The 23,614-nt window shown below is 43.5% G+C and overlaps 1 protein-coding gene across 2 annotated transcripts in view; it reads right to left on the bottom strand.

The window, feature by feature from the left end:
* Nucleotides 1-8,439: 8,439 nt before the first annotated feature.
* The window catches only part of AHRR (aryl hydrocarbon receptor repressor), a 134,337-nt gene continuing 119,162 nt past the window's right edge, over nucleotides 8,440-23,614 (bottom strand). For both annotated transcript variants that reach the window (XM_065584115.1, XM_005296530.5), the window contains 3 exons: nucleotides 20,314-20,423; nucleotides 18,665-18,803; nucleotides 8,440-11,410 (listed from right to left, as the gene is read on the bottom strand). In XM_065584115.1, the coding sequence (XP_065440187.1) occupies nucleotides 10,291-11,410; nucleotides 18,665-18,803; nucleotides 20,314-20,423 (1,369 nt within the window). In that variant the 3' untranslated portion in view covers nucleotides 8,440-10,290. The remainder of the gene's footprint in view (nucleotides 11,411-18,664; nucleotides 18,804-20,313; nucleotides 20,424-23,614) is intronic.

Genomic DNA, 23,614 nt, shown 5'->3' with positions numbered 1-23,614 from the left:
TTGTAATTCATTCTTTGCTTGGACCCAAAGTCCAAGCATCGTTACATATCTACATAATGTTCCTGACCATTACATTTTGCTTGAGGATCTCTTGTTTAGCTGATTGATGTGAAAACACTCATACAGATAGATAACTCTCTAATGCCTGTTCATGTGCACATGCTGAAAAGTACAGGTAATTTAAATTAACTTTGGCCCCAATCCTACAAATATGTCCAGCAGTCTTAACTTAAAGCATGTGAGTAGTCCTTCTAGAGTGAATGGGACTACTCACATGATTAAAGCCTCATTTTAAGGTTTTGCAAGATAGGGTGGCCTTTGGCATCAACTTGTACACCAAAATATGAATAACAATTCTAAGTTATTTATGTGATTTAAGCATTTTAAAAAAACTATCAACCACTTTGGAAGAAACTAATACTGTACCCCCTTTTCTGTAGGTTTGTTAATACAAACACAGAAGACTTCAGGATGCCATACTTCTAGTAGACTTTGTGTTTGGTATGGAGAACAACAGAAGCCATGAAATATAGACAGGACATCTGCTGAGATTTGCATGGCATATTTTACAGCAAAATGTGTGCCTTAGTGTTCAGTTCACATAGCTGAAGGCCCAAAACAGAACTTGTTCTCTACAAAAAGTGCTTCTCTTTCCACTGATTTCTTCTTTTTCCCCTTTTAAAAGATTTTTATGTATGTGTTTAATGTCTTGTAATAACAATGTCAAAATAAATAAGGAAACAATAATAGAAGAATGTAAATCTTAGTCTAACACTGTCAATTCAGAAGAAATTCCCAGATAATTAAGAAGGAGAGAAATTCAAGGAGTCTGCTGAGCTAGAGGAATTGATGAAACACGAGGGTATAGAGAGAAAAGCAACTGGGGGGGGGGGGGTGTTAAGAAGAATAACAAAGATTGTGGCCAGTACATCCCTCAGCCTGCACTGCTTTCTGCAGCCCCCATTGGCCTGGAGCGGCGAACCGCAGCCAGTGGGAGCCGCAATTGGCCGAACCTGCGGATACGGCAGGTAAACAAACCGGCCCGGCCCGCCAAGGGCTTTCCCTGAACAAGCGGCGGACCAGCTTTGAGAACCACTGACTTAGAACATGTAAAACAGAGAGGTGGGCAGGGGTGGAATAGCAAAGAATGGTGGAGAAAATTGGGATGAAGAGAGAGATTGGGAACAGAAATAGGGAAGGTGGACTTGGGTAGAGAGAGAGAGAAAGAGACTCAGGAAGAGTGAGGGGAAAGGACAGAAGAAAACTGGAGTGTAGGTCTACAACAAAATGTACACTAAGTAACATTAGATATGTGTAAAAGAGCCAACTCAAGGTGAAATAGGGGGAGAAAAGCAGAATCATATTTTAAGAAGTCTGGAGAAAAAAAGGAGAGAACAAAAATCTGAAAAGTTTAAAAATCCAGAAGATTAGCATGGGATTAGAATGCTGCCCCTGGAAACAGTGGGAACAAGATGGACCAAGAAAAAATGGAGTGAGAAAAAGGAGAGAAGGAAGAACAAAAAAGAAAAGAGAGTAAATTTTGTTTATTTTTTATTTTACCAAAGTTTTACGACAATGTTATATGAAGAAGTATTTACAATGATGATGTGTACTCTCTATATAAGCACGCTATATATAAAGATATATTCACAATATAGTGGTACTGATGAGGAATGTGTTGATCTGGTGGGAGCTCTGGGCCTTCAGTCTGCTTCAAGTCAATGAAAACTCTGTGCCTCTGGCCTCAGCTTGACAAGTTGCAAAAGTCTCTACCTCTTCCTCCTAAGGTGCAAGTTATTGAAATCTGCTTCCATAGCCACACTTCTAACTTCACACACAGCCTTGCAAGGCCTAGAAGAGAAAAAAAAACTCCAATGTTTCCAATGGGATATTCTCTACAAGCTGTGCCTCAGTCTGTTTTCCTCATAATCAGAAAAGAGAAGTTTTCCATCTCCAATTGGAACTTTAATTTTAAGGAGGGCAAAGGACAAATAGCTCAGTTCTCCATTATTTTTAATTTACATAACACTTTGAGCGAGGTGTAGTTTTCCTCACACCAGGGAATTAATATATTCACAAGCCTTGAAAAGTATTATCTGAAGCTGTTTCAATTTAGTGGTTATCAAATCCATTGTGAGACCTTTTCTTAAGAGATATCTGTGGTGTGTGAAATTTGACCCTGAGCAGAGGGCCAGCACAAGACCTATGAACTGTACTACTAGAGATCTACTTTGGCTTCAACATATGGAGTAAGGAGGGCTTAAATTATGCACAGGGCATATTCCTTACCACCTGGTTGATGCCTTCACTTTAGTAATGTCAGAGCTAGGGATCTGAGGGAAGATCAGACAGGTCCTTTAAACCTCAACATTTCAGGGCTCAGCCCTCCTCAACATTTTATTTGCAGGTACACAAGTTTCAAACACTTCCCATTTGGTCCAGACTCAGCCCTCAGGTTTCAATTTCTAATATAGTCTAATGATCTGTATTTAGAGTGAAGAGACATGCATTTCATTACCATGTTTAAAACAGGTTCCAAGAAGGCAGTCTTTTCTATAAGAGCTTGGGTCTGATCCTTCCATTTTGCCACTTGAATATTCAAATCCCCAAACTGATGATCTATTAAAACTAGTTTTCCAGCAGCACAGTCCTACTTTTGTTCCAAGCTTTCAAAATGAGTTTCTGTTTTGGTGGCCAGGGACTGTAAAGTGAAGGGCCTTTATCTGTGGTCTTGTCTACACTCGGGGTCCGCCTCAATTTCAGCTACTGATGTAACTGCACCAGTGCAAATCTCTGGTGTAGACAGGTAGAGTCACAGTTTGCACTGGTAGAGTTTACCCCTGCTTGCACAGGTAGAGTCACAGTTTGCATTGGTATAAATAATGGCTTATAGAGGTTTAACCTGTCTACATTAGAGATTTGCACTACTGTACTTACTTTGGTGGCTGGCCACAGATGGCTGAAACAGGCAAATCCCCAATAAAGACAAGGCCTTAATGGGGACCTTTAACAGTCTTAAGAGACACCCCGGTTGAGGATTAAGAAACATGCCCTCTAAGGGAGGCATCTCCAGAGCCTTCTGTCTCAGTATGTCCTCCAGACTCATATAACTTAAAAATAAGATTGAGGAGGTAAATCCTTTGCTTTTAGCTCCTCTGGACAGGTTCTGAGTGATGAAGTTTAGGAGCTATCACTAGACAAAGATAAATACAGAAATTATCAAGTAAACAGTAGGGCAAGGAGGAGAACTCCCTTTATCCTGAACTTAATACTCTGAGTTCATGTCAGCCAAATATTTGTCTAGATATGTCATATATAATAAGCAGCTTTTATGACCGACTTCAAAATAAACACAAAAGGTGCCTCCCCAACACAGAAGTTAGAGCAGTGGCTATGGGAATATCAATTCAATACCAACTCATTAATGAAGAACTCCAAGATCAAAGGTTAAAAACTCTACTAAAAGCAAACACTTCAGCCACCCTAGGGCTCTAAGCCAGTGGTTTTCAACCTTCAGTCCATGGACCTCTGGGCGTCTGCAGACTATGTCTAAGGGGTCTGCCAAAAGGTGACTATGAAAATAAAGTTTCAGATCCCAGAAAAGGCATTCCATTTTTCTGATCAATCAAAAGTATGTGAATACCCCCCACCTACAGGTCAAAACCTGGAAGTGTCATTACCACAGAAGCCCACAGTTTAGCGCCCAGTGTCAAATGCCAGGCCGAGCACTTGCAATATTTATAGTTGAATTCTGTTCAGTCAGTTTTCAACCTAAGACTTCTATGATAGGGGGTCTGTGGACCACAGGTTGAATTTTGAAAAGGCTCCAGCCCTCCATTAGAAATTTGTTAGGGTTTGCAAATGAAAGGTTGAAAACCACGGCTCTAAGAAACAGCGATGCAAACACTGCTAAAAATAACATTTCTCCAAAGATGGCTTCTAAAATAGTGAAGTAAACCATGACCAATGGAAGAAAGCTGCACTGTTCAAAAGTGCTGTGTCTAAAAGTGCTGTGTTTAATAATCGGTAAACTGTGAATAATCTGCCATTCACATTGTTTATCAATCGAACTTTCATTGAATCCTTGAAATTTTAATCTTCCACAACATTCCGGTTATAAAAGCAGTGGCCGTCCCATAGTGCAACAATGTCAGAAACCACCCTCTAGGGCAGGGGTCTCAAACTCAAATGACCACGAGGGCCACATGAGGACTAGTGCATTGAACCAAGGGCCGCATCACTGACACCCCCGCTCGCTGCCTCTGGCCCCACCCCCACTCCACACCTTCCATTAGGCCCCGCCCCTGCCCCACCTCTTTCCACCCCTTCCCTGCCCCAATCCAACCCCTTCCTCAAAGTCCCCACCCCAACGCTGCCCCCAGGGGGTGCAGAAAGGGTGCAGGGTGCGGCGGGGGCTCAGGGCAAGGAGTTGAGGTGCAGGTGGTGTGCAGGGTGCTGCAGGGGGCTCAGGGCAGCGCATTGGTGGGTGGGGTGCAAGAGGGTGAGGGGTGCGGCAGGTGGCTCAGGGCAGGGAGTTGGGGTGCAGGAGGGGTGTGGGATGTGGCACAGGGCTCAGGGCAGGGAGTTGGGGTGTGGGATGTGGCAGGGGGCTCAGGGCAGGGAGTTGGGGTGTGGGATGTGGCAGGGGGCTCAGGGCAGGGGGTTGGGGTGTGGGATGTGGCAGGGGGCTCAGGGCAGGGAGTTGGGGTGCAGGGTGCGGGCTCCAACCCGGTGCCGCTTACCTAGAGCGGCTCCAGGGTGGTTCCCTGTCTGCCTGCCTGCCTGCCCTGGCCCCTGGCCCTGAGCTGCTCCGTTCCAGGAAACAGCTGGAACCCTAACCCTGTCCCTGCAGCCCCTGGGGGAGGGGCTCAGGGTTCTGCCTGTACACTGCTCTTGCCGCTCCTCTAGGTACCTCCCACGAAGCTCCCATTGGCTGTGGTTCCCTGTTCCCGGCCAATGGGAGCTGCGGGGGGCGGTGCCTGGAAGGAGGCAATGCAGGAGCCCTCTGCCTCCTTTCCCCTCCCCCCCAGCCCGAAGGGGTGTGCTGCCAGCTGCTTCAGACAGCGGTGCGGGTCTTGCAACGCCACAGGGGGCAATCCCGCGGGTAGGCAGAGGGGCGAGGGTGGCTTGGCGGGCCACACGCAAGAGCCCCGCGGACCACGTGTTTGAGATCCCTGCTCTAGGGCAGGGGTTCTCAAACTTGGTTGCACCGCGACCCCCTTCTGACAACAAAAATTACTACACGACTCCAGGCGAGGGGCCTATAACCTGAGCCCCACCACACAGGGCTGAAGCCAAAGCCTGAGACCCACTGCCCATGCCTGAAGCCCTTGGGCTTTGGCTTCAACCCTGGGTGGTGGGGCTCAGGCTTCAGCTTCAGCCCCAGGTGGTGGAGCTCGGGCTTTGGCTTCTGCACCAGGCCCCAGCAAGTCCAATGCCAGCCCTGGTAACCCCATTACAATGGGGTCGCGACCAGTGTTCCTCTACGTTTTTACATCCATGTGTGGAATGAATTTTGTTATGTGCACCAATACGGAGGCGATGTGTGACACATCACCTTCATATTAGTGCACATAACAAAATTCATGGGGTGGGGTGGGGCCGAGGGGTTCGGAGCGTGGGAGGGGGCTCAGGGCTGTGGCAGAGGGTTGGGGTGCGGGGGCAGGGCTCTGGCTGGGGGTGCAGGCTCTGGGGTGGGGCTGGGTATGAGGGGCTCAGGATGCAGGAGGGGGCTCAGGGCTGGGGCAGAGAGTTGGGGTGCGGGAGGATGAGGGCTCTGGCTGAGGGTGTGGGCTCTGGGGTGGGATTGGGGATGAGGTTTGGGGTGCAGAAGGGGGCTGAGGCCTGGGGCAGAGGGTTGGGTGCAGGGGACGAGGGCTCTGGCTAGGGGTAAGAGCTCTGGGGTGGGGCCGGGGATGAGGGGTTTGGGGTGAAGGAGGGGGCTTAGGCTGGGGCAGAGGGTTGGGGTGTGGTGGGTGTGGTCTCTGGGGTGGGGCTGGGGATGAGGGGTTTGGGGGTGCAGGCTGCCCCAGGGCTGTGGTAGGGAGAGAGGAGTCCCCGCAGTCCTCTCTCTTGCAGCAGCTCTGGGCAGTGGGAGAGGTGCTTCTCCCCGGATGCAGCAGCTCTGGCGGGCCTGGGCCAGGTTGAGGGAGGGGCTCCTCTCCCTCGGCCGTGGAAAGTCCAGGGCAGGTCTGTGTTGGGGCCGGGGGAGGGGCAGAGGCGCCCTGGCCACGGCAGGTCCACGCTGGGGCTGGTGGGGAGGGGCGCCTCTCCCCGCCCCGGCAAGTCCGTGCTGAGAGAGAGGCATCTCTCCCCACCGCAACCCTGAGTCCCTGCGTGGGGCTTAATAGGCAGCTGCACAGCCATGCAGCTTGGAGGGAACTTAGGTCATGAACCACTTCGGGGACCCGACCCACAGTTTGAGAACCACTGCTCTTGGGCTATTCTGTGCTTGATGACTGAGAAAACTCCCATCAATTGTGGCAGGAAAGATGTCTGTACATCAAATACACTCCCATAGTGAGGGATTCTTACATTGTTTTTTTATTGTCTCTGTTAACATTTATTATTTGCAAATTGTACTTTACACCAGTGGCTTACAAGAAACGATCTTCGTGTACTAGCTGTAACATTTACTTCTCCCTGTCCACGGAGAGGATAAAAGGCTCTCCATGGACCCATTTGTTATGATTGTTGTATGTGTGTGAAGATTTACATTAGAAATAATTCCATTGATAAATACCATATTCAGTTTCTGTATATGAGATATCTGATAACAGCTCAGCTGTAAACCAGTGGAGCAAATTCTAACATGATGCAAGTTAATGTAAAGGAGTCTAATTTAGACTCAGACTCCCTCAGATCACAAAGGAGTGTAAACTGGTGTAATTTACACACCTAGGAGCCTGTAGATGTTGGTTTACTTTAACTAACACATTTATATACCCTCCCGTGAGTTGTTTTTCTTGCTACACTCCTGCCTCCTGGCATCTCTTCATGTGAATTATACCATTTTAGATTCCCTTACACTCAGTCTCAGTGGGCTTGATCCTCTACTGCCTTGCACCTTCTGTATACAGTGTAGTTGTAGCTGTGTTGGTCCCAGGATATTAGAGAGACAAGGTGGGTGAGGTAATATCTTTTATTGGACCAATTTCTGTTGGTGAGAGAGACAAGCTTTTGAGCTACAGTAGAACCTCAGAGTTATGAACATCAGAGTTACAAACTGACCAGTCAACCACACAGCTCATTTGGAACCGCAATCAAGCAGCAGCAAAGACCAAAAAAAAAAAAAAGCAATACTGGATAGTACTGTGTTAAACTACTAAAAAAATAAAGGGGAAAGTTTAAAAAAAAGATTTGACTAGGTCAGGAAATTGTTTCTGTGCTTGTTTCATTTAAATTAAGATGGTTAAAAGCAGCATTTTTCTTCTGCATAGTAAAGTTTCAAAGCTGTATTAAGTCAATGTTCAGTTGTAAACTTTTGAAAGAACAACCATAATGTTTTGTTCAACCTCCATTTCAGAGGTGTTTGAAACTCTGAGGTTCTATGGTACATAAAGAAAAAGAGCTCTGTGTAGTTTGAAAGCTTGTCTCTCTCATCAACAGAAGTTGGTCCCATAGAAAATATTATCTCACCCACCTTGCACCTTCTGTAGTCATTTCCATCTACGCAAAGTAAGTGTAAAATGCTACCATTCTGAGCTGGTAAAATTGACGCCCACTTTGCACAGATTTAAATGACTACCCAAGGTGCAAGGCAGTGGAGAATCACGTCCAGTGGGTCAAATTCAGAATTGATGTGTTAGGCAGGATATGAGTTACCTGTTGGTAAATGGGAGAGCGTCTAAAGGAGTCTAAAAAAAGTCTGTAGTCCCAGTTCTGGAACTTGTTCCATAAGGGCAGATCTTAGGGGCCATACAGAACCCCAGTAACTGTGGGGCTCCACATGGATGCAGAGTTTTGTCTGTGCGGAACAAGTTGTGGGATTGGATCCTAAATTTAGGAAACATGAACACAGACCCAGACGGAGGTATGGATTATGCCATCTTTAGACTCAAATCTGAATTAGTCCCAAAATAGTTATTGTAAGAGTAGAGTATGAGGGCAAGATTGTCACTCTCTGTGCCAGTGCAAGGATATAAGGGGGCACAAGGTGCCTCTTACTTCCCTGTGTGGCCTACTTGTATTGCAGATGAGAGAACGGGAGTGGGGCAGAGAGCAGCGTCCAGGAGGCTGAGTCACAATAACATCCCTGCTATACTTTTGGAGCAATGCAACTACATGCTGCCCCTTACTCAGGCCAGATTGTCATCAGTTATCAATCTCGCCATTACTGACTAGCAGTTACTGAAATGAAAACATTCTAACTAGTTGTAACACTTTGAATAAGAAAATGTTTACTCTAAGCTTTATAAAAATCACAAATACATCTAAGCATTTTCTTCATAATATGCCTTTTATATATGGGAAAGTGATTTAAAGTTGAAATAGTGCAATTTAAAAACAGTAGTGCAGGAAGCGAACAATAAAAAACAAAATAGAAGTTGTAGATTGCATTATATTATTTTCAGTACAAGTAAATTAACTCAGCAACCGTCTACACAAAAGAGACCTAGGGAAAATTTTCACAAGCACTTAAGTGACTTAGGGCATGTCTACACTGCAATAAAAAATCCACGGAACTTAGTCTCAGAGCCTGGGTCAGCAGACTCAGACTCGCAGGACTTGGGCTTCAGAGCTAAAAATTGCAATGTAGATGTTTAGTCTTGGGCTAGAGCCTGGGCTCTGAGATTCCCCCTCTCTTGCATGGTCTCAGAGCCCAGGCTACAACCTGAGCCTGAACATCTACACTGCAATTTTATAGCCCTGCAGCCCAAGTCCCGTGAGCCCGAGGTCAGCTGATCTGGGCCAATGGGTCTTTTATTGCAGTGCAGATGTATTCCTAGGTGCTTTGGAAAAATCCCACGATCACCTGAAGACTGGCATGGGAACTAGTCATGAAGTCAGGGGACAGTACAGTGACCAATTAAAGAGACATCATCAAATACAAAAAAATTGTCTGATTTTCTTTCCTATTAATGTTACAAGTAATGCAATTTTTGTAAGTGTATGAATTTAGCACTTTGTGTGTCACTATCTCTCCTGCATAATGGATAATTAGTCAAATTTTCCTGTTTTTTATGTGGATCTTTCAAAGAGCAACAGGGGAGAGATTAAGATTTTTAATATAGGAAATGGGATTGGTAAAACATAAAAATTGTCAGGGTAACTAAGGAAGAGGTATAGTAGCTGAAAATAATTGTAGCTCATTTTTGTAAGGTGACTGGATTTTGAGTTAACAGATTTATAGATTCCGAGACCAGACAGGACCATTGTGATCATCTAGTCTGACCTCCTGTATAACACAGGTCATAGAATGTCCCCTAAATAATTCCTAGAACATTCCTGTTAGAAAAACATCCCAACTTGATTTAAAATTGCCAGTGATGGAGAATCCACCACAACCCTTTGAAAGTTGTTCCAATGGTCAATTACTCTCGCTGTTGAAAAATTTGCGCCTTATTTTCAGTCTGTATTAGTCTACCTTCGACTTCTAGCCATTGGATCATGTTATACCTTTGTCTGTTAGACTGAAGAATCCATTATTAAATATGTGTTCCCTGTGTAGGTACTTATAGACTGTGATCAGATCACCCTTTAACCTTCTATTCGTCAAGCTAAATAGATTGAGGTCCCTGAGTCTATCACTAGAATGGTCTTCCTATAAATTAAGCAATTGTGATTTGAGAAGCCCTTGCCTGAAGGTGATTAAATTAATGTGGGGAGAAGGCAATAGCTGATCCTTTTCACTGGAGAAACTAAAAATAAAAATATAGACCTTAGAGTCACAGACTGAAAGGCTGGTCTCAGTGAAGTCAATAGGAGTTTTGCCATTGACTTCCCATTGAGGCCAGGATTTCACCCACATCGTGCCATGAACAATAGAATAAAGGCAAGAGGAAGATATAGTTATACGTTAATAATGCAGTCAGATATACAACAGATAAGAGGGGAAGCTTGAAAAAGTTAAACTGGTATACCTATAGGAAGTCTGAATTAGCACTTTGCCATGATATCTGTGGTTTTACTTCACTCCAAAGATTTCCAAAGATCACTAAAAAGAGTAATATTTTTTTAAATCTTTTCTCTTTGGTTTTTAATTGTAGTTACTCATGTAGTCCAACAGGAAGATAATCTACAACTTCTTCTTGTTTTTCAATATCATAAATATTCCAGATGCTACAAAATCTATTGTAAAAATGTACAGTCCGTTGTTTTATGAGGCACAGGACCTGGTAATGCATTTTCAGGGAAGATCATCTCTATTCCATCCTGCCCATTATCAGACAATGGTGGAGAATCCAAGGGTTCACGCTTGATTGTGTGAACCAAGCAGGGATTTTTAAACTCATATTGCATCTTAAAAATCTGGTTATTCTGCTCTTTCTCTTCTACTGAATTGGGGTTATAGAACTGATTGTAGAAGTCTGTACGCTGAAAGTCATGGATGCTTTCCAAACATGCAGAGTTCTGGGGGCAAATCTGTGTCATCTCTTTGTTATGTAACCCTTTACATGGTCTGTTTATATTCATATTGTTGGTATGATTTGTTACAATGCATTGCCAATTGTGTGGTGTGTAAGCACAGTGCTTTGGTTTTTGACAAGGAGACAGTTGCTCACTGAGGTCCGATTCTGTTTTAAGGTGCACCGTGTTAGGGTAGCCAATCAGCTGCTTTTTCACCATACCATTCTCATCCAGCCACACTTGACTTTGTGACATCATGTAGCTATCAGCTACATTTTCAGAATCAGAATCATATTCAGTTTTGATGGGCATATCTAGAGGAAATACTGTGTCGCATAGAGTTTCTGGGTACATCAGTGGACGTTGTAATTTCACAGGATCTGTAGTGTAGTTCTCCACTGTAAATTGCTGTAAGCCTGAATAAGACTGGCAATTTTCTGTAGTACCCCAGTGGGAAGGACAGGTTGATGCTAAATTTAAAAGACTTTGATCTCTGTTACAGAACGGTCCAACTTTTCTGCTCGGACATGTATTCATGCGTTGATTTTCAGAACAAGAACTTGATGAATTTTTTAAAGTCCAAATGTTGTTTGTGTTCCAGTTGTTTTGGATACCTAAAAGTAATGTGTTAGAATTGAGAGATTCCTCTTGCATGAAACACTTGTCATTTGTATTAGGTTCAAATTTCACTTTTATGCTATCCTGTTCGTTTTTTACAGCTGCCCAGTTAAGATGCTTCATCTGTCCCAAAGTTTCAATGGCACAGTTATAGTTAAGTGCTTCCTTGTGTCCTTTCAAACTTGTGATGTTCTTTGGTACCTTCAGGTGCACATCTTCTTCCCTTTCAATAAAGGTAGAAAAAGTCAGTCAGTCAGTCAAATGTTTCTAAAATATTTTTCCCCGTACTGTGTGTTACCCATGTAGAATACAGAATGGAGTGCTATGATAGAGGTTTCATTCATATTTGTTTGGGGTGATTTGGATAATTCATCTTTTATGAGTAATGCAGGAATCTCAGACCCATACCAAATAATCTTATAATGTATTCCATATTTATACTATGCACACACACAGTGCAAGGTCATCTCATTTAAACTACTGTATGCATGTTTAATTCCATTCCACTGTTGGTGTACATTTTACCATTACCTTAAATAAAATAGTAACAAGTTGTACTTTTATTATCTTTTTTATTAAAAAAATCACCCTAATGTTCTGGGCAGAAAAATGGTTTCAATATACAGAATGGTGTATTCAACATAGTATACCAGTGTACAGAATGGTTTCTATAGTGTGGAATAAAGTATATTTACAGTAGTTTAAATGAAATAGTACTACATAGTTAGGAACTTTTTGATTTAAGTGGTTTGAGTGAGAGCTGCAGAGGTGTGTTTTTTCAGAACAGTTTGTTGTAGGAGATGAAAGAAGTGCTCAGAGGAAGTGTCCAGACTAATATTCCCAAGCATTCACTAATTTGGGTATTTCCATTTTCATGTGTCCAGCTTGAGACATCTTGTGCTTGATTTTCTGAGGCACTGTGATCCCTTAGTTCTTATTAGCTACACTTGAAGCACACAAAATTATGAAAAAATTGGCCTTAGGTTTTGGATAATAGGTATAGTAATCCTTGGGACTTAGATTAATCAGAGAGGAAAGATGTGAGACACTGAATCCAAGTTATTTAAGGTACAGAGCCAAACTGGTTTAGGGAAAAATGGTATCAGAATTAGAAACTCAAAATGGAAGAGAGAGAAAACTGATGGGGATTTCAGAAGTTAGTTACTTAGCTCAATACTTGTATTTTTTTGTTTGAGAGAATGGATTCAGCATGTAAGTACAAGAATCCCCAGTAGGGGGAGTCCATGCTGTTATAATGTGGGAACTGTTACATTACAACAAACATAGATTAAGGAGGGAGAGAGAAGTTGTAAGTACATACTTATAATATTAATGGGTTTCAACCCCCTGCTAAATATTAACATTTTAAATTCTTAAAACACAACTAACATGTTACTTTCTTGCAGAAATAACATCTCAGGAAGAAAGACAAGTATGATGCAGCAACAGCAGCTTTTAGAAATCAGTGAAAATTGGGGGGAAAAAACTAACATCCAGTGTAGAAAGTAAAGCAGAAGATGGGACTGTTCTGAAATAAAGCATGAAGACAAGCATTATACTAAAGTATTTGTATATAAGTAGGAGGAGAATGGGGAAAAGGATGCCATTTTATGGCAAACAAATTTACATTTCCAGCAAGCTACTGCACACTTTAAAAAGGCTGACTGTGGGGCAAGGATGCAAGTGGTGATGAACAAAATACAAAAACAACAGTGAGTATCTGCTACAGCCCACCTGGTCTAGCTAGGGGACAATAAGAATGGAACTTCAGTGCTCATGGTACTCCATGCCACATGATTACCATGCTCAATAGAGGTATTTAACTATCTACTGGGTAACAAAGGCATCCAAATATGAATCAAAGAGGTTCCTAAATTACACAGAAAACAAACACAAAAATAGAGACTTGAACAAGAAGAGAAGCCATCATGGGTCTGCTTCTTAATGGTCCAATTCATTCCCTGGACTGGAGTAACAGATGGCAGGAGATTGTGGGAGAGGGATTCCCTGGGGAGAGATGGGGTTTCTCTCTTCATAGGCAAAATTATGGGATCCACCCTCTACAGCTGAAAGATGTCTAGAAATTCTTCTGGGGCATATTCAGGAAGCAAGAGCTATCTGTATAGAGGCCCACTGCCTCCTCTCCTGCTTCCCAGCCCTGGGACAGCCAAAGCGGGGAAAGATACAGCTCATATTGTTATAAGTGGGGTTAAATCTTGTTACGGGTTGTATTAAAACCTCATCGGAATTGATGTGTGAACATAACTGTCCCACAACTATCTTAAGTGAAGGTAAGGGCCACATCCAAAAGAAGGGCTAAAAGAGCCCACCCAGGAGTTTTGGATTGCGTAGGCAGAATGGCTTTTTGTTGAGTATTGTTTTTTGTGTGTGCACACGCATATGTGTACACATGGGAAGAGAGAACATATAGAAACTAGGGACAGATAAGAACACAGAGAAAGGCAGAGGCAAAAAACAACAAAGCCAACCAATAGCTGAGGAGCACAGTGTGACCCTGGAGAAAGGTAGAGAGTTTTTGAGTCTATTGGCTAAAGAGGCTTGAGGCTCCGAGATAAGAAACTGCTTTGTTCTTGGTTCCTCCTGCACTTGGAGAAGCAGAATTTTGTACATCGTTTGTAAATAAACAAGATTGCATCAAAGAAACTACCAGACTGTATCAAGTTGTGCTTCCAGCTGGAAAATCCCCAGGGCCCTAAACTTTGACGAGCTGCACAGGTTGGAAATGAGTAACACTGATGTGAGGAGTGAGATCCAGTTTCCAAGGAGTGAGACTATGAGCTGGTGTTCCTGCTGAACCAAGATAGAACAAATAATGGAGGTGCTCGTAGAGATCAATAAAGGTCATCAGGAATTATAACAGGACTAAAATGATTTAAAACAAGACCTGAAACAGGAGCTGGAGGCTTCACAACAGGGATTAAAGCAGCATTTGGAGGTTTACCAGAAAGAGCCCAAAGATGACTTGCAGGCAGAGGTAAAAACTCTGTTGGAGCAACAACTACAAAGCATTTGGACAGATTGGGAATTCCAGCTGCAAAACTTCCAGTCTGGAATGGTAAAATGGATTGGTGAGGTGACAGCAATCTAACTGACATAGACCAGAAGTTTTTCCATAAAACAATGAAGACCAAGCAAACTATAGCTAATCCTGAACTTGCTAATTGAGATGAGCTGGATCAAGGATTTATGGATTTAAAAAAAATCAGCTCTAGAAGGAAATCAAAGGGTCACTGACCACAGTAGAAAGCAGCCACATGGATGAGGAATGAGGCCAGCCGGAGGAATTGGGTAAGACCAGACATTTTCAACTGTTTTCTACCCTGTTGGTAACCCATAGGGCCCAAAGGGGAGAGGCTAGCGGGTTGTCCCAGCTCAAATAATGCAAAAACTCAGTATCTTTGAGGGCAAAATCCATTTGAGTTAACAGAATTTGTGTATCATTTTCTATTAATAAAAGATGTACTTTATGTGAGCTTGTGTTTTCCAGGAGAGGGCTGGGCAGTTCAAGAAACACATTTCCGGGGGAAAATCTGGGACTGGGAATTTGCTGTTGTTGTTCTGCAGTGTAATTCAAGAGTGGTTGGCCATAGCATTCCTACTGTATAGCTGGGAGCAATTTACATGCTGGAGGCAGAATGTGAGCAGACCAGGAGTGGTTACTCTCACAGTGAAGCAGTGAGAAAGGCACCCTAGGGTGGAGAATTGAGAGGACACAGCTGTTCAACAGTCCAAATTGTATCCTGGGTAATGTCACAGTGCCCCTCAATGCAGGCATTCACTGCTTCCTGTGATGTATGCACCTCTGTCAAGGAACTAAACCATGAACCCTGCAACTTTCTCCAACCTCTGGAAACCCCATACCTGACCCCAAACAGTCATTGCCTTAGTTTTCATCATGGAATTACCAGATTTGGACTGTGGTAGACCACTTCGCCAAGATGGCCCACTTAATTCCTTGCACTGGTCCACCCTTTACAGCGGAAACTGCCCAGCTATGGATAAACCACATAGTCAGTCTCCATGGCCTCCCTGATCATGTTACCTCCGATTAAGGGCCACAATTCACTTCCTGGTTCTAGCATGAAACTATGTTACTGAGGATACATACATACCACACCTCCACCTACCATCCCAGTTGAACAGCCAGAGAAGGTGAATTAGATCCCTGAACAGTACCTGCAATGCTATGTCAATTATCACCAGGATGATTGGTCCTCCCTTAGTCTATGTTGAGTTTGCATGTAATAATGCAGACCAGGCATCCACGGACCCAAGCCCCCCACCCTTTTTTTTGCGCTGACTCTGGGTACAACCCTGAATTTCACCGAAGCTACCCTTGACCTCCTCTAACCTGACCACCTCAGATCAGTACAATGGATCCATGAAATCCAGGAGGAAGTGAGGAACACCTCGAAAAAATGAAAGACTACTAATGGCACATAGATCAGCCTCATTAGCAGAGCCCTACCTGTTCAGTGAGACAAAAGTATGGCTCTCAACAGAGAGCCTTCGTATGGACAGACTCTCTAGTAAGTTTGACTACCAATTCCTTGGCCCCTATCAAATCTGGCAACAAATTAACCGGTTCCCGTCAAGCTCCACCTACCTCGATCCCTTAGAATCCACCTGTGTTCTATGTATCACTCCTAAAACCATTCTCAGAGAATTCATTTCCCCACAGGACCCCTCCCACCAGTGCATATACAGGGCATGAAGAATACACCATTCACAAAGTCTTAGATGCCAAACTTAAATGAGGTAGGCTCTAGTATCTAATTGATGAGAGGGCTATGGCCTTGATAGGTGGACCTGGAGCCAGCAGAAAATGTTCATGCCCCAATCTAGGTATGAGCCTTCTACAGGAGACACCTTGAGAAATCTGGAACAATGTTGCCCAGTGGATGTGTCTAGGGCATAGGATGGTGTCACGACCCAGGAATCTCAAACCTGGGTCTGCAGGGTTCCTGACAGGGGGGACATCATGCTCCAATCTTCCATTTGATGCTTGCTGGCATCAGCTAGAACTGGGACTCCTTGAAGCCCAGTTTAGATAGAAGGCTCCAGCCCTGGGTCCTAACTGGTGAAACACCGGCGCACCAGATTGACTAGCTCCGCCTCCTTAAGCAGGAAGGAGGAAGAGGAAGCTGTCCATACAACTGGGCTCCACCCTGCTTCATAATGCTCACCCAACTGTTGTATCCTGACACTGACCTCCTGGTTTCTTAAATTGCCCTTCATGGTAACTGACACTCAGCTCCTGACCTCCTGGTTTTGAACCCCAGCTGGCATGGGGATCTGGCCCCCTACCCTACTCTAACCACTAGGCCCAACCACCTATATTTCTGCCCTGACAGTCTGACAGAACGACACCGTTAGTTTATACCATTTGTAATTTTTTTAATTATTTCTTTCTTTTTTTCTGTTTGGGTTGGATTATTGGGTGGCACCTTTTAGGCCTCATCCTGATGATGGGGAGAAGCTGAGATTGGGGGTGCTGTTATGAGCTGGGTTAAACCTTGTTATGTCTTTAGTTAAAAACTCATTGAAATTGATGTGTAAATGTGCCCTGCGCTTATGGTAGTTGTGAGACAGCTAAAGGGCTACTTCTAAAACAAGATGTGACAGAGTGCAGAGTGCAAACAGGTGAGCTTGCACTCTGATCACTCAGATATTAATTAGTTCCCCTGGGGAAAACTGATGGGGGGAATTAGTTAATCGGCTGGCCAGCTGAGCCAATTACCCACCAGCCCAAGGCTGATAAGAAGAAGCACAGGAAGGAAGTGTAAAGGGGGGAGAGGGAGGATCAGGGTTAGCTGAGCGTAGCCACACAGAGGTTCAGAGTAGGGAAACTTCTGTTCCCCTCAGGCCCTGATGAGCGGGCCAAAAGCTATGTTAGCAGTGTAAATAGACTGTTGCATGGGGACGGTTGTGAAAAAGGTGGAGGGAACTTTTAAAATAAAAAGATATGGTGAAGGCACAACCACTGGAGTCTGTGCAGTTTCTGCGGGGAGAAGGTGGGAGAGGAGCCACATTCCACAAGGCCTAACAGAGCACCCAGGAGTTTTGGATTATGTGAGCAGAGGAGCTTTTTGCGGAGTATTGTTTTGTGTGTATGTACGCACAGGCAGAAAAGAAGAACACACAGAAACTGAAGACAGGCGAGAACAGAGAGAGGGACAGAGGCAAAAAGCAACAAAGCCAAGGGGCAACAGTCTAAATACAGTTTTGAGCAAGAGGGGGTTCTGTGCGCATCTCCTGGCCCTGCACCCATCCCACCCACTCTCTACCTCCTTCCTCAGCACAGACTACAGAGAGGCCTCTATAAGGTCCATGGGGGGTGTAAGAGACCATGCCAGAAATATGTCTGAGCTTCTTTTGTGGAGAAGAGGGGAGATCTACATAGAGAGGGTCTATGTACAGTTCTATGGGCACAGGGTGACCAAATAATAGAGAACATGTGAATAGGGAGGCTTATATTGATAGTAATAAGAAATGGGTTCCTAAGATGGGCACAGATTCTACTCTCAGGGGAGCGTACATCTTTTGCATTGAACACAAGCTTCCCTATTTACATCATCCCAGAAAATGTTTAAAAGGTGAGATCAAGGATACTTTATAATCCATACCTCTGACAACATCATTCAGCTATCGGCCATAAAGAACAAGAAATGACCATGCTTCCCAAATATTATAAAATAAGAGGACACTGGCAACCAAGGAGTCAACAATGACGGGACAGTGGAGGCCTCCTGCAGCGGAGGCCTCTGTTGGTTGCTGAGAAGAGCCTCTGTCATAGTTTTTCTTGTTCTGAATGTGTTCCCCATACTTTAGAAGGCCAGTACCAACCCAAAATCTGTAGCCACAAAAGAGAATTATTGTAGTCCGGAGCTGGATTGACTCCCAGTTGTTTCTAAGCCATAAATGGGAGGATTGAAGGTCTTAAGAATTGGGAGTTGTAAAGTCAAGTGGTAGAAAGTATATTTGCATGAACTTTCCTCCCCATCAGCTATCTATTAGTCTACTGTAGGGATGATTTGTTTAGGGGTTTATTTTGGCTTCCATGAGAGGCTCTTCTTGCTGTCAAATCATCCAACCTACTATGGAGATAGGATCTGTGCACCTCTGGAAACTGCCTCTTTGAAGAATACAAATACTGTGTTGAGTAAGGCCCACTCAAAGGGCTTGTGAAGTCAGTAGTCATCCATCTTAGGGTTTTGCACTAGTGCCTGTTACAATAGTACTTGAGTGCTTCCCACATAAATTATTCTGGCAAAGTGACGTCTCTAATGAAATTAGGCACTCTTGAAAATCCTACCTATGTGATTTAGGAGCACAAGTCTCATTGATTTTCAGTGGGACTTGTGTTCCTAAGACACTTAAGTGCTTTTGAAAGTCCTACTTTTGGTGAATAGTGTCTTTATCTTTCAGAACTACAGGAAAATGTAAATATACTTACTTTAGAGCTTGCTGTGAGGCAATGACGTATTCTGAACAGCCAGTCCTGTACAGAACTTGAGTATTAGCTTGTACCCAGACCCAGTGATCTTCATTTGTTAGTACTTTGAACAGAGAAATGCCATTTTCTCCATTGTTTGCTATAAAAATTAAAAGAAAATATATTCTAGTGCCAACAATTTTAATATTAGTTTTATATAACCTAATAAACTCCTGGACACTCGCAAATATGCTTGGTATCTGTTATACAGAAAAGTGCAAGTCAAAATGTGTTATGGTTAAGATTAACTAGGCGAATTACAGGCAAGAATGCACACTGGGAAAAAAGATTACACATTCAGTTTGCAAACACTTAAACTGTAATCACTGAGATTTTGCAGTATCGTCAGTTCAGTACAGATTTTGCCTGTCTAATAATAAAAGATTCAAGAGAAACTAGACAGTGAAAGTGGCTGTGATAGAGAACTTGTATTAAAGCAAGTATGACTTCAAGGTTTCAAGCCTGTACACAAAAGAAGTTAATAGAGTTATCTGTATAGGGAAGAGGGAGAAGGGAAGGCATGAGGAGAAATAACTATCAAAAGTCAGCAAAGAGGATTACTAAATTCTTATGTTATATTAAACACCCTGCCAATTTGTAAAAGACAGCTACAGCAGATCATAGATTCTCACAGTAGTGTAAGTCCCAAGCATTCAGAAATCATGAGTCAGGTTACCAAAAAACAAACGGACAACCAAAACCATAAAAACCCCAATACATTTTCGTTGCTTTTTATTTGCTGTCTGGTTTTGCGCCTTTAGGGTACACTCACATCATGTTTTCAAGCTTTTTGCTTCAACCATGAGAAACCCCCCTTTGTTTTTAATGAATGCTAAGACTTTTCACGTTGTGGGGGGCAGATCCCAGCCCCACTCAGGAGAGGGTTAAAGAGCTCCTCTGGGCACAATCAGCCTCAACCGGGCCACCTGTAAGGAATGGAGAGGGGTGGGTCCTCCAAGCCTGGAGAGGGGTGGGTCCTTAAAATGGAGACTCCCTGCTCAGTGCAGCCTGTGTGGCACTCTGAAGGAGCAGGACTGCATCCCAGAACTCTCCAGGCTCTGGAAGAAGGGGTTACTGATAGGGAAACTACTTGAGAGCCTTGGCCAACCAGCCCCCCTCAGAAAGGAGAAGGGCTGATACCTTTCTCTTCAGCTTCCCAAAGGCCTTTTTGTGACTTTTTGTTTGGACTACTTTAACCTTCCCCACACAAGGGGCGGGGGGGCTGACACCTCAGCTAGCACAGCTGGAGGGCTGTGCCCCAGCAGCTGAGGCAGGAGCAATGCCCACCTTTTCCCCAGGGAGCACTAGAGAGCTATAGCCTACTATACCTGTAATCACATGAATCTGGGGGCTAGAGCTTTAAGAAAACACACTTAATATCACAAGCCTGTGATAAAATTGCGAGAACCGGTAACGTATTTCTAGGCAGCTAGAGAATGGCTAGACTATGGTGTCAATACTATCTCATATTTGATTAATCTACATCACAATAGCAGACAATAGAAAAATGGGAAATTGGGACTAAAATATAGAAAACTTAAATGGGGGGGGGGAGCAGGAAGATTGTCTCCATAAACTCTCAGTAATGCAGAATTATTACAACCTGATACCTTTGATCTGGTTTTCAGCATTTTGTAACACATTAGTGAAAGCTGCACCTTCATGGTAACTGGTTCTTCCTTGTAATTCTGTTTCACATAGACCTGAAATAGCATTTGAACTGCAGAGGACAGACAATGTGAAAATATTTGGTCAGTGAATGACAATACAGCTAAGGGCAAACATACACAACTGTGTAAGACCTGACTTTCAAACTAGCAAACATGTACTAAGTAGTTATGGTTTGAATGTGTGATAATTAAAGTTAAATGTTTGCCGGTAATTGCTGGATCATATGAGTTCCCAATCCAGTGTGGGAATGGAATACTGTACATACTGTAAAGAAAAAATATTAAAATTAAATTATTATTAAATTTATTATTATTCGGATCAGTACTTATTTCCTGGAATAATAACATTTAGATTGGATTGAAATAAATAGTAATGTTTTCATTCAATTCGATTCCATTAGATTCTTATACAACCAAGGCATTTGAATGTTAGCATTAAATATAAATGCTAGCAAATGGGCTTCAACATGTAGCAAGAATCATCACATAGTTTAGATTTATAATCAGTCACAGTCTTTATTTTTAAATGCATTTTGGAGCTTGTGAATCATGCCAAACGGACTTCACTGGATTCTAAGGTGATGTCCTCACTGCACAGTTAACTTGGGCTGTTATCTGGGTATTAGCCAACCCTCTCTCCCATCCCTCCCCGCATCCACACAGAAAAACCTTTAACATAGGTTTGGAGATGAGTTAAGCCTAATTTACTTGGCTGGGGGTACAGGTTAGAGCCCAGGTTCTGCTTTACCTTGACAGGAAACCTGCCCACTTTGCAATGAAGACACAGGTAAAAGTCACTTGAGTACTGATAGTCCTCCAGTGCCTTCCCACAATTCCCCCGAAGGACAGGTGAGTTCTCCCTAAGTTGACACAATTGACTGGGAAAGAATCCTAGACGGGGTTCTCAAACAAATTTTTAGGTGGCCTCAGAGTGTGGCCACCAACTCTTGCATGTGGCCGCTCTGACACTTTTTCCTAAAATACTTAATTAACTTTAGGAAAAACATATAAATATGCACATACACATGTCCAAATCATTATTTTTATGTAGAATTTTTTTTGCAGACTCTATAATAAAAATTATGTTCAGTTGTCTCTATTCTTTACTGGACCTAAACAGAATAGAAACACAAATAAGGTGCTTTGAACATTCTTGTCTTTTTTCTTGTTGCTTCTTTTGCGTTTTTGGTTGCTTTAAGACTTGGTAGCTACTAAGTCTGCTGTGAAAAGTGATATTAACAAACATACAAATATCACTTTTCACAGGAGACTTACTCAGCCCCAGAAAGGCGAGGGACAAATTAAACCCTAGGTGGGGAGGTGGGGATGGAGGCAGTGGGACCCAGGGGCAATAGGACACTGGGCGAGGCAGCAAGGGTCAGGGGTAATGGGGGGTATGGTGATCTTGGGGCCAGAGCCTGCAACCACACAGCCAGGGAATAGAGCCTGAAACCCTATGTGCAGGGGACAGGGCCTGGGGACTGAGCCTGAAGCCCCATGGCTGGAACCTGCCACCCACCACCCCAGGGCTGAAGCCTGACCTCACCAACCCCAGGAAGGTTGTCTGTTCCTCCTCCACACTGGTTGTCTGTTCCTCCAGCTTTTGTGTCTCCAGAGGGGGGTAGGGCCCAACCACTGCTGGTGGCCACAGGGGAGGGGCCGCTGCTTCCCTCCCTCCCCCATCACCACCTAGGAGGCTGTGGCCGCAAGAAAAGCTCCTAGTGGCCACGCGCAGCCTCAGTGGCTGCATTTGAGAAACGAATCACAAAGAACCATGGACTCTGTCCCAAACACACAACATGAGTGCAAGAAGAATAAGGACACAGTAATATGCGTAGTGCTTCGCAGTAGGGTTGCTCACACCCAGGCCAGGCTAACCTAGGTCCCAATCTCCCAAGTTAACTGTGCATGAAGACATACCCTACCGTTCTTTTTTTATTAACTGAAAAGGTAGGACATGGACATTGGCTGTGTAAGCACCCTCACATTGCCATGCCAATGTGCCTCAACCCGGGACTGGAGGGACCCTAGAGGTGAAAGGGTAGTTCATTCTGCATACCTATTACATCCTTGCCTTTGCTAAGACTGCCAATAATGCTTGTGCTATAAATAATTCTCTAATGGGAACTGGCCTGAGATCACCAACTCATTTCACAGAGTTCACTGAAAAGCTGGCAAGTGGTAGTGACTTCTCATCACCACTGACCTGAGCTATATTCCAACTGTTGACCTAGAGATCAACTATTTCATATACCATTATCACCTTTAACTTTTCAACAATTCCACTGCCTTGTCAAAATGATATCAAGTGGTTAACTTGCCAGAAATATAACATATGGGTATATAGTACACATACAGCACACACAAAAACAATGCTAAGAGCCAGATTCTGATAGTTGTGTGCATACTGAACAACAGTACCATATTTCACAAGTCGTCTGTCGTCAGTGGACCTACTCATGGTATATGGTACTATTCAGAGCAAGTTACAGAGCACAATCTAAACACTTTTGTAAGGTAACTCCCTTCTCTTCATGTGCCAATATATATTTATGCCTGTATCTGTAATTTTCACTCCATGCATCTGAAGAAGTGGGTTTTTTACCCACGAAAGCTTATGCCCAAATAAATCTGTTAGTCTTTAAGGTGCCACTGGACTCCTCATTGTTTTAATCTAAACATTAAATCTGAGATTTTATCACAAAAGAGGCAGGAAATTTACCAAGGAGCAAACACCAGACATATTGTGTCCCGGGCTACACTGACTGCTGGATCATGTTCCCCCCAGGTCAGCTAGCACAATTGTTGACATATGTGTTCATACGCAAGTATGGCACCATTTTACAGTGTAGATCATGTCTGTCTTTCCCTCACATGCATCCAGATGCACATACAGACACATTTAATGTCCAAATGTTCCCCTTTCCTCAGTTTGCTACTGAGGTTTGCCCATGGGGTCATTCTTTAAACTGTAGCCATGCTACACACTGTGGCAAGTTGAGAACTCCCTCCAAATGAATGGATATATTTTTATTTGCCACTTTTACATCTAACACAACTATTTATTATGTTGATATATTTTGAATAATAGCAAGGAAAGAACAAAAATATTGAAAGAAGCTAGACATCGTTATTAAGATTGAGAGCTTTTAAACAGAGGGATATTTAGAATAAGCTGTGCTTTTTACACGTTTAATAAATATATATCCCCAGTAAGTAATGATAAATACTAAAAGGTTCA

Source organism: Chrysemys picta, chromosome 2, assembly GCF_011386835.1.
Source record: "Chrysemys picta bellii isolate R12L10 chromosome 2, ASM1138683v2, whole genome shotgun sequence".
Taxonomy (NCBI): Eukaryota; Metazoa; Chordata; order Testudines; family Emydidae; genus Chrysemys; species Chrysemys picta.
Note: the sequence above shows the minus strand (reverse complement) of the source record. Positions and strands in the feature narration are given on the sequence as shown.